The sequence below is a fragment of the Carlito syrichta genome, unplaced genomic scaffold (assembly GCF_000164805.1).
Source record: "Carlito syrichta isolate Samal-C Ts95f unplaced genomic scaffold, Tarsius_syrichta-2.0.1 Scaffold153798, whole genome shotgun sequence".
Taxonomy (NCBI): domain Eukaryota; kingdom Metazoa; phylum Chordata; class Mammalia; order Primates; family Tarsiidae; genus Carlito; species Carlito syrichta.
Window position 1 is genome coordinate 20,771 of NW_007097894.1, and position 11,133 is coordinate 31,903.

Here is an 11,133-nt window from a genome sequence, read left to right on the forward strand (position 1 = left end):
CCAGCAGGTCGAGGCTGCGGTGGTCGGGAGTGACCACTGCACTCCAGTCTGGGCGACAGAGTGAGACTCCAACTCAAAAAAAAAAGACTACTCAGATGTCTCCATTTTGTAGATGGGTAAACTGAGGCTGAGAGGGCCATTTCAAGAAATGGCTCAAATGACAAGAACCAGGCCAGGGCCATTTGCTCTGACAGGGGCTCAGGAGGATCTGGAGGGAGAGGCTGTGGTGGTCTAGGCTGTGGGTTGCAGGTAACAGAGCCCAGGGCAGATTCTCATAAGCAAAGCAAAGAGATTTACAGACTGGGTTTTGGTGCTTCTCGTTGGTGTTGTCCCCTCCCCTGGTGACAAGATGGCTTGCAACTCCAGGGCCAAGTCCAGGAGCAGAGAGAGGCCGCTCCCAGCTGCAATCACTCTGAGGACACCCCATGTTGGCTCCCAGGAGTCATAGGGGCAAGAAGGCTCCACTGGACATGTGTCCACCTCCAGAGTGGTCTAGGCCAGGTGCAGTGGCTCAAGCTTGTAGTCCCAGCACTTTGGGAAGCTGAGTTGGGAGGATCATTTGAGGCCAGGAGTTCAGTCTGGGCAGCATAGTGAGACTCCATCTCTACAAAAAAAAAAAAATTATCTGGGTATGGTGGCATCTGTAGTCCCAGCTACTCTGGAGGCGAAGCAGGAGGATCGTCTGAACCTCGGAGGTGGAGGCTGCAGTGAGCTATGATTGCATCGCTGCACTCCAGTCTGGGTGCCAGAGCGAGACCCTGTCTCTAAAAACAACACAAAAAGCCTGTGGCCTGTAAGTGATGGGAGGTTGGCCCCAGAGGAAAACAGGTCCCCTGAAGATGGAAAACAGATGTGCCCAGCAGCATCCCCAGAGAGTTGCCGGCGGGTGTGGGGTGTGGATCCTACAGCATCAGCCCGGGGGTGGGTGTGGCTGTGCCCCCTGCTGCCCCTGCTTGTGGGCCTGGGGATCGCGGTGACGGAAGCCCCCGCCCCCTCTCCTCTGCCCTCTAGTGGTACCCAAGTTCGAACTTCTGATCCGCCCACCCCGGTACATCCGAGACCTGGACGCCTGTGAGACCGGCTCTGTGTGGGCCAGGTGAGAGGAACCCGTCCCTTCCCTCGTGGCCACACCCCCAGGGCATCTCCTCACTGACTCCCCCCAGGATGTGCTGGTGCTGGGGGCCTTCCGCTCCCCCCACCAACCCCTCCCCCGGGGCATCCTCCCTTCCCCTTGCCTCACTGTCAAGTTCTTCTCCCAGGACATTCTCCCCACTGACTGACTCCTCTTTCTGGGGTGCGCTGGAGGCCCTCCCGTTCTTCCACCTTCGTGCCACTCACCGCAGGGCGTCTCCCCCCAACCTCCTCCCCCCTGGGGTGTGCTGGTGCCCTCTCCTTTCTGCACAGTGGCACCTCTCACCCCAGGGCATCTCCCTCCCCTGCAGCCTCCCTTCTCCGGACCCCTTCCCCGGCCTCCTTCCCTCCCCCGTGGCCTCCTCCTGCGCCAGAAGCCTTTCCCAGTCCCGTCCTCTGCATGCCCTGCCCACACTGGGGTCATTGCTGTGGTGCCACGCTCCCCTTCCTCCTGTGTCTTCCTCTTTCTGTCGCCTCCCTCTGTCAAGGGTGCTCCTCCAGCGTGCCTCCCCCCAGCCTCCCTGGCACCCACTGACACCCCGACCCTGGGGGCTTCTGGAGGGGCTGCCCACCCAGTGCCCAGTACTGCCCAGGCCCAGAGGGCATCAGGAGGCACCGCCCCTTTCTGGGCCACGGAGAGAGCCCTCAGGGGTCCCCACTCCTGTCTCATCTCTGTCGAGCCGGAGGTGCAGCTGGGGCAGCCCTGGCCTGTGTCTCCTCCCGTGTGGAGCTTCAACTCCAGCCCAAGCAGTGCCTTTTGTGCCAGGGCAAGGCCACTGAGGTGCTTTGCTGCGTGCCTCCATTTTGCTCCATTCCCACACACAGGTGTCTCCTCTGCAACAGGAGTGACACGCAGACACTGGTTTCTCTAGCATCTCTGAGGATAGAGTTTTTCCCATTCTCTGGGTGCGAGGAAACTGAGGCACAAAGAAGTCAGGTTCCTGGTTCAAGGTCAACCCACAGTTGCTCATGCCTGTGCACTGCCCTGCCCCAAAGGCGTCACCCACCTTGCCTTCTCAGCTTCAGAGGTCCCCTCTGACACTCGGCCTCTTTTTCTGTCAAACTGGAAGCTTGGCCGAAAGGATTGCAAGGCGTGACATCACTTGTCCTGACTCCAGGCTCGGGGGACCCTCCCCCCAGCGTGGAGAGCAGACTGCAGGATGGGGAAGGGAGCCATGTCCGTCATTGTAGCAGTGGACACGCCACGCAGACCTGGTCCTCTTGAGGCTGGCCTTGCCCCCTGCCCCTTCTGGGGCCCCTTGGCTGTGAAATCGAGTGCCTTTTATCATGTCGTGCCAGGTATACCTTCGGGAAGCCCGTGTCGGGGACCTTAGCAATCAACATGACCGTGAACGGCGTGGGTTACTACAGCCATGAGGTGGGGCGCCCGGTCTTCAGGTCCACCAAGGTGAGCAGGCCCCACCCATGGTCACATGCTGTGTTTTACTTTTCTTTACTTTCCTTTTTTTTTTTTTGAGTCGGAATCTCCCTCTGTCGTCCAGACTGGAGTGCAGTGGCCACTCCCGGCCACCGCAGCCTCGACCTGTTGGGCTCCGGCGATCCTTCCGCCTCAGCCTTCCGAGTAGCCGGAACTACAGGCGCGCGCTACCACGCCTGGCTGACTTTTGATTTATTGTAGAGATGAGGTCTCACCAAGTTGCCCAGGCAGGTCTCGAACCCGTGGGCTCAGGCAATCCACTCTCTTCAGCCTCCCAAAGGTACGGGATTACAGGCTGAGCCACCGAGCCTGGCTTGTTTTACTTTTCAAAACAGGCAAATGGTGACGACATTCCTGCAGGCTGAATACAGAGTCTTTAGAACATGCAAAAATAAAGATGACTTGATCTCCAACAGGCAGACACAAACACTATTGGGATTTTGATGTGTTTCCTCCCGGGTTATTGTGTGTAAAGTTAAAAAAAAAATTTTGTGGCCTGTAGTCCCAGCACTTTGGGAGGCTGAGGCAGGAAGATCACTTGAGACCAGGGGTTTGAGGCCAACCTGTGCAACATAACAAGAATCCAATTCCTAAAAGTATTCAGTAAAATCCAAAAAGGAAGAGTGATTTTATTGAGCCGTATCACATATCTTACAGCTCACCCATATGGATTATACAAATCGGTGGTTTTCATACAGTTGCAGTGCTATGCAACATCGCCATTACCCAGGTTTAGAATAGTTCCACCATCCCCCAAAAACCCTCTGTGGATAATCTTCACTGTCTCCTCCAGCCCCTGACAACCACCCATCTGCCTCCTGGCTCTCTGGATTTGCTGGTTTTGGACATTTCTATCAGTGCAGTCACACATGTCATGGCCTTCTGTGTCTGGCTTCTGTCACTCAGCGTCGGGTGTTCAAGGTTCACCCTCGTGGCCTGCATCAGAGCCTCCCTCCTCTCATGGCTGAGTCGCTCTCCGTGGATGGAAGGACCACAGCGTTCATCTGTCCGTCTGTCCTCTGGTGGACATTTGGGACATTTGGGTGGTGTCTACTTTTTAGCTGTGATGTGCTGAGCCGCTGTGAACATCTGTGTACAAGCTTTTGTGTGTTCGCATGTTTCCATTTCTCAGGGTCAGTATCTAGGAGTGGAATTGCAGGGTCACAGGGCCATTCTGTGTGACCTTTTGGGGAGGCAAATTGCCAACACGGCTGCACTATTCACAGTCCCATGCATGCAAGGTGCTGTCACCTTTTTCTGTCTCGCAATATTATGTGACATCATGAGCCTGCACCCAACTTCCTGGAGATGCCAGTGCAGGTGCCTGGCACTCATCCCTCCAGCGCCACCTCCTCCCTCCACCCAAAGTCCCTTCCCCATTCCGCTCCTGCCTGGGGCACATCTGCTCTGACTGGCACTCCCTCTGTGTCTCTGAGATCTTGGAGGCTTCTCTTCCATGGCGTGGATGCCCTGGCCCCTTGCTTCTGTGTCTCCTGTGGTGTCCCCAGTTTCCCTGCATTCTCCCAGGAGGCTGCTGGCTGGTGGCATTTGACTTCGTCCTCTCATTCACTGAGTAATTTTTCCACAGCTGCTATTTCTCAGGCCCCAGAGGGGGGTCCCTGAGACAGGGGTTGGGCGGGGAGTTCTGGGCTCTGGAGCAGGGATGCTGTGTTCAGATGTCCACTCTGCCACTTGGGCTGAGGGCAGTTGTGCCATGGAGGGAATCTTTCTTCGTCTGCCTGATAGAGCAAGGCCCATCTTCCCTGGACATCGTGCAGACCCAGTGAGGGACCATCTGTCCAGTTCCGTGGCGCAGCCTGGGTGTGTCACCAAGGTTCCCTTGGCCCCCCAGGGCGTGTGTGTGGGTACCCTGAGCGAGCTCAGCCTGTGCTTTCCTCCCTCCAGATCCTCGGCTCCCAGGACTTCGCCATCTGTGTGAGGGACATGATGCCGGCAGGTGTCCCCGAGCACTTCCGGGGCAGGGTCAGCATCTGGGCCACGGTGGCCAGTGTGGACGGGAGCCAGCAGGTGGCATTCGATGACTCCACCCCTGTGCAGAGGCAGCTGGTAGACATCCGCTACTCCAGGGACACGAGGAGGCAGTTCAAGCCGGGCCTGGCCTACGTGGGGACGGTAACTTGGGGGGCTGTCTGTCCCCACCCAGGCCACCATGGGAGCCTGGCCCCGGCGAGGGCAGCTCTGCAATGGCGACTCTGCTGAAAATGGGTCTTCGCCCATGGAACCCTTGCTCTGTTGGGACCAGGGCCACTTGGTGGATTCCAGGCCAGGGGCCAGGGGACAGTTTCTTCCATGTGAGAGGACGACTATTTTACTCCTTGTAGATGGGTGTTCCTGCACCTGCAGCATCAAACTAAGACACTGGTGGCCATTAGTAAATGAAACTCTCTAAAATTATGCCTTTTCCTCCTCCTCCTCCTCCTCTTCCTCTCTTCTTCTTCTTTGAACTGGGATTACCCTCTGTCATCCAGGCTGGAGTGTAGTGGCACGCTCATGGTCACTGCAGCCTCGACTTACTGGGTCCAGATAATCCTTCTGCCTCAGCCTCCCGAGTAGCTGGAACTACAGGCATGTGCCACCACGCCCAGCTAATCTTGTTTATTTTTTGTAGAGACAGGGTCTCTCCATATTGCCTAGGTTAGTCTTGAACTCCTGGGCTGAAGCAATCCTCTTGCCTCAAATTGCTGGGATTACAGGTGTGAGCCACTGCACCTGCGCTGTTTCTTTTTTTTTTTTTTTTTTTGAGTTGGAGTCTCACTCTGTCACCCAGACTGGAGTGCAGTGGCCGCTTCTGGCCACCACAGCCTCAACCCGCTGGGCTCCGGCGATCCTTCCGCCTCAGCCTTCCAAGTAGCTGGAATTACAGGCATGTGCTACCATGCCCGGCTGATTTTTTAAAAAATTTATTGTAGAGATGAGGTCTTGCTGCCCAGGTGGGTCTCGAACCCGCGGGCTCAGGCAATCTACTGACCTCAGCCTCCCAAAGGTGCGGGATTACAGGCTGAGCCACCGAGCCCGGCTGCGCTGTTTCTTAATTGGATTGATTTTATCCCCTGAGGACTTCATATCAGAGTGTCCCAAAGACAAAATCCCTGTCCCTGAGACCCACAAGTTCAGACCCCCGGGGGAAGAGGCGTTTTGAACAAACCCCTGCCTCCCACCTGCCCGCCCGACTCTCATGCACGTCAGTTTTAAATATCTCCATTCTCATTGTTAAACTGGGTTGTCTTGATGGCAACTGCAGCTGTGGGGGGTGAGGCCAGCAAAGCCCGGGGGCACCCCAGGGCAAACAGCCTTGCCCCGACCCTTCCTCTGCCTACGCCCCTTTTCCGTTTGCTGTCCTCAGGAAACCCTCTCGATGCTGGCTGTCCTCACTCTAAACCCTGATCCTCCACTCTGTCTGGGACCTCCCATCTCTCTTCCGTCCGAGCCACCTCTGTCCCTTGGGCAGTCACAGCTCTGTGTCTCTTGCCCTGAGGGTCCCAGTTCGAGTGGAAACCACAGTACCTTGTGCAGGGTCAGAGTGTGTTTGAAGAGGGGCCTTAGGGAGCATGAATTTGGCCAAACAGGAGTGTTTCATGTATGGCCCAGAACTTACCCACCATCTGCATTAGAACACAGAGCAGTCAGTGAGGACCATGCAGGCAGAGGCCCATGTCCTTGTCACCAAATGCCTACATAGCCAAGGGGCTGTTTCAGGGTCCCTCGGGGGCCACAATCCACACTCCTTTCTAAACAGCCACATCCTCTGTGTTCTGACTGTCTGGGCCACCAGTCCAGGCAAGTGAGGTCTAAGGGTTCACAGAGTGTCCACACTCTGTCCACCCGTCCCCATCCCACTGTGGCATCAGACTCAGGCCTGCACATGGGAATTTGTACTTGATGACTTTGCCAAATTCAAGGACATGAAGGTTTGCTTTATGTTTTCTGCTAAGAGTGTTGCAATTTTTGTTATTGTATTCAGATATACAGTTGATGTTGAACTTTTTTGTGTGTGGTGTGAGGTAGGGGTAGGGGTCCTGCTTCATTCTTTTGCATGTAGATGTCCCGTTGTCCCAGCACCATTTGCTTAAAAGACTGTTTTTTTTTTGTTTTTTTTGAGTTGGAGTCTCACTCAGTCGCCCAGACTAGAGTGCAGTGGCCGCTCCCTGCTGGGCTCCGGCGATCCTTCCGCCTCAGCCTTCCGAGTAGCCGGAACTACAGGCATGTGCTACGATGCCCGGCTGATTTTTGATTTATTGTAGAGATTAGGTCTCGCTGCCCAGGCGGGTCTCGAACCTGCGGGCTCAGGCAATCCCCTCACCTCAGCCTCCCAAAGGCACGGGATTACAGGCTGAGCCACCGAGCCCGGCTTAAAAGACTGTTTTTTTCCCCCACCATTGAATGGCCCTGGCACCCTTGTCAAAGACCCTTGTCAATTCCCCCTGGATATGTGGGTTGACTCTTGGACTCTCAGTTCTATTCCATAGATATCCATGTCTTTTTTTTTTCTTTTCTTTTCTTTTTTTTCAGAGACAGGGTCTTGCTCCATTGCCCAGGCTGGAATGCAGTGGTGTGATCATGGCTCACAACAGCCTCAACCTGGGCACAAGCAATCCTCCCACCTCAATCTTCTGTGTGGCTAGAACTACCAAACCCAGCTAATTAAAAAATTTTTTTGTGTGTGTGGAAATGGAGTCTCACTGTGTTGCCTAGGCTGGTCTCAAACTCCTGGCCTAGGTAATCCTCCTGCTTCAGCCTCCCAAAGTGTTGGGTCTACAGGCATGAGCCACTGTGCCTGGCTCCATGTCTATCTTTATGCCAGTGACTTGATATCTTGATTACTGTAGCTTTGCAGTAAGTTTTGAAATCAGGAGCTGTGAATTCTTTTTTTTAGATTGTTTTGGCTGTGGGAGGCCCCTTGCAGTTCCCTGTGGGCTTTAGAATCCGTCTGTCAAATTCTGGGCTTCTGTAGGACACTGTGCTGAGTGAGTCTGGAGATCCGTTTGGGGACCACGCCCCCTCAGCTGTGTTGTGCTTTTGGTGACCCTTTCAGGTGGAGCTGTGCTACCCAGACGGCAGCCCAGCTGAGGGGGTGACAGTCCAGGTCAAGGCTGAGCTGACCCCAAAGGACAACATCTACACCAGCGAATCCGTGTCCCGGGGTGGACTGGTGGGGTTCGAGATCCCGTCCATTCCCACGTCAGCCCAGCACGTGTGGCTGGAGGTGGGTGAGTCTCCCAGATGCTGTATGGTCAGCCAGGCTGGGATCGGGCACCGGGCCTGAAGCTGTGTCCTGCCCTGAAGGAGTTTGCCATCCGACAGAGGTGCCAGACCGTGGACGGGTCACCCAGCCATCCTGGGACAAGGTGGGAGGCCAAGAAAAGATATGGGTACCTGGTGCAGTCATGCCACGGAAGCATCTCTCCAGGGGGACTCGAGACCTGGGTAGGTCAGCCAGGCTACTGTGGGGAGGTGGAACAGCATGTGCGAAGGTGCAGAGGCATTCCGTGACCATGGTGTAATTGGGTTCTATAAGTGCTTAGCCATGCTGAGCCAACTCAGAGAGAGATGGGGAAGGGAACCAGCGAGGACGACCCCCGACTCATGGCAGGTCCTGGAAGGCAGCATCTGGGAGACAGGGTGATCTGATTTATGTACATTTATTTATGCATTTGTTTATTACAGTATTAAAGATGAGGTCTCATTATGTAGCCCAGGCTGATCTTGAACTCCTGGGCTCAAGCAGTTCTCCTGCCTCAGCCTCCCAAAGTGCTGGAATTACAGACCCGAGCCCAATCTTACTTTTTTTTCTTTAGAGACAGAGTTTTGCTCTGTCACCCAGACTGGAGTGCAGTGGCATGGTCATAGCTCACTGCAGCCTCAACCATCTGGGCTCAAGTGAACCTCCCACTTAGGCCTCCTGAGTAGCTCTGACTATAGCATGTGCCACCACACCCAGCTGATTTTTAAATTTTATCTTTTGGATTTTGCTGTGCTGGCCAGCTATGGCCATCTTCTCTATTGCTCAGGCTGGTCTTGAACTCCTGACCTCAAGTGATTCTGCCTTGTCCTCCGAAAGTGCTGGTATTACAGGTGTGCCCAGCCAAAATGTGTTCATTTCTAACCAAAAGCAGCAACTTTTCAGCTTTTATTCTGTGGCTCAGTCTCAATTTTTTTTTTTTTTTTGAGTTGGAGTCTCACTCTGTCACCCAGACTGGAGTGCAGTGGCCGCATCTGGCCACCGCAGCCTTGACGTGTGGGCTCTGGCGATCCTTCCGCCTCAGCCTTCCGAGTAGCCGGAATTACAGGCGCACGCTACCACGCCCGGTTGATTTTTTGATTTATTGTAGAGATGAGGTCTCGCTGCCCAGGCGGGTCTCGAACCCGCAGGCTCAGGCAGTCCACTCACCTCAGCCTCCCAAAGGCGCGGGATTACAGGCTGAGCCAGAGCCCGGCTCTCAGTCTCAATTTTATATAGGCAGTTTCGGAAGTGGTGTTAGAGAGCCTCCCAGGAGCCCAACACTATGGCTGATGCAGGGGGCCTTGTCTCTCCAGCACGGGGATATTTTGTGGGCTGAATGCACAGTCATTTATTTGTGGTATCCCTGTGTCAGCCACACTCCTTTAGCAGCACGTGGAAGAGACCAGCTCAAAGCCCCCAAAGAACAAAAGTAACATAATGGTGCCAGGCCTGGGGTTGCAGGAACAGGGTCGCATGTTCCCGGTTGACCTGGGTCCTGAGCCAAGGACATGCTGTCCCACACAGCAGCCCTTCCCCTGTGTTAATTTCCCAAGTTGGGTGTCCCCTCCCAGAAGCCCCTGCGGCCACCAGCAAGCAGAGTGTAGAGAGAGCAAGCCTTCCCCAGTGTGCCCTGTGGTAGAGCTGCCTCTCGGTGGCCAGAGGGGCTGTGTGCCTGGCCTGAGCCAGCATCCTTAGGCCGGTCTTGGATACTTGCTGCGTGCAGGGAGCAGAACAGGCTGGACCCCTGGACCCCCATCCCTGAGAACTGGGAAGGAGATCCCCAAAGGGAAACCAGAGCACGATGCAATCAAAGCATCCCCTAGACCCCCTTCCTGTGCCTGGCACCCGGGACCTGACCAGCCGTCCTTTGCTCTTCAGACCAAGGTGACAGCCCTGAATGGGAGGCCTGCGGGGACACAGTACCTGCCCAGTTACCTGCCCCTCGGCAGCTGGTACTCCCCTAGTCAGTGCTACCTGCAGCTGCAGCCACCTGCCCGCTCCCTGCAGGTAAGTGTTCCATGCTGCCCTGCTGGGGCCAGGTGGGGTTCAGGAAGAGTCACAGCCTAGCTGGGTTCTGATGCCCCTGCCAGAAAAACCAACACCGATGCAGCCGTTACAATGGAGACAGAGTTTAATATCACAAAGCAGCTGAATGAGGAGGGTAGGAGAAATTACTCAAATCTGCCTCTCCCAAAATTCAGAGGATAGGTCTCTGTAGTCGTTTTGTTTTTGAGTCGGAGTCTTACTCTGCTGCCCAGTCTAGAGTGCAGTAGTGTGATCTCAAATGATTCTTCTGGACTCAAATGATCCTTCTGCCTCAACCTCCCAAGTGGCTGGGACTATAGGCAGGCACCACCAGGTTGGAACAGATAATTTTTTGTAGAGATGAGGTCTCACTTTTGTTGCTCAGGCTGGTCTCTAACTCCTTGAGTGCTCTTCCTGCCTCGGCCTCCCAAAGTGCTGGGATTACAGGTGTGCCCAGCCAAAATGTGTTCATTTCTAACCATAGCAGCAGCTTTTCAGCTTTTACCTTGTGGCCCAGTATCAATTTTATATAGGCAGTTTCAGAAGTGGTGTTGGGGAGCCTCCCAGGAGCCCAACACTGGCTGATGCAGGGGCCCTTGTCTCTCCAGCACGGGGATATTTTGTGGGCTGAGCCACGGTCATTTATTTGTGGTGGCTATCGGCTTGCAGCCCAGGGTTTTCTGTGATGATCACCACTGAGTCCTAGGGGCTGTGGCTCCTGGCTTTGGTTCCCGCTGTCTGGAGCCTTCCTTGGGCTGTACAGAGGGTCTGAGGTTTCACCAACCAGACACCTGCAGATGAGATGAACTCAGAACCTTGTCTCACGTTAGTTTTTGCAATCCTGACTAGGTAAGATGTGTGTGTGTCTGTGGGGCGGGGGTTGATGAATAGACTCGAGATTTTTTTTTTTTTTGAGTTGGAGTCTCACTCTGTCGCCCGGGCTGGAGTGCAATGGCACACTCACAGCAACCCCAGCGTCGACCTGCTGGGCGCCAGCAATCCTTCCACCTCAGCCTTCCAAGTAGCCGGAACTACAGGCATGTGCTACCACGCCCGGCTAGTTTTTGATTTATTGTAGAAACGAGGTCTCACCAAGTTGCCTGGGCTGGTCTCGAACCTGCGGGCTCAGGCAATCTACTTGCCTGACCTCCCAAAGTGCTGGGATTATAGGCTGAGCCACCAAGCCTGGCCAGACTTGAGGTTTTTTTTTTTCATTTTATTTTATTTATTTATTTATTTTTTTGAGTTGGCGTCTCACTCTGTCGCCCAGACTGGAGTGCAGTGGCCGCTCCTGCTG

General features: G+C 54.8%; 1 protein-coding gene across 1 annotated transcript in view; it reads left to right on the plus strand.

Moving 5' to 3' along the window:
• LOC103252212 (C3 and PZP-like alpha-2-macroglobulin domain-containing protein 8) overlaps window positions 1–9,818 on the plus strand; it is a gene marked incomplete at both ends in the record, with an annotated part of 27,257 nt that extends 17,439 nt beyond the window's left edge. Inside the window, 5 exons of the mRNA XM_021708991.1 lie at window positions 1,012–1,096; window positions 2,431–2,539; window positions 4,475–4,702; window positions 7,623–7,793; window positions 9,690–9,818. Coding sequence (XP_021564666.1) covers window positions 1,012–1,096; window positions 2,431–2,539; window positions 4,475–4,702; window positions 7,623–7,793; window positions 9,690–9,818 — 722 coding nt within the window. The remainder of the gene's footprint in view (window positions 1–1,011; window positions 1,097–2,430; window positions 2,540–4,474; window positions 4,703–7,622; window positions 7,794–9,689) is intronic.
• Between the last annotated feature and the right edge of the window lie 1,315 nt (window positions 9,819–11,133).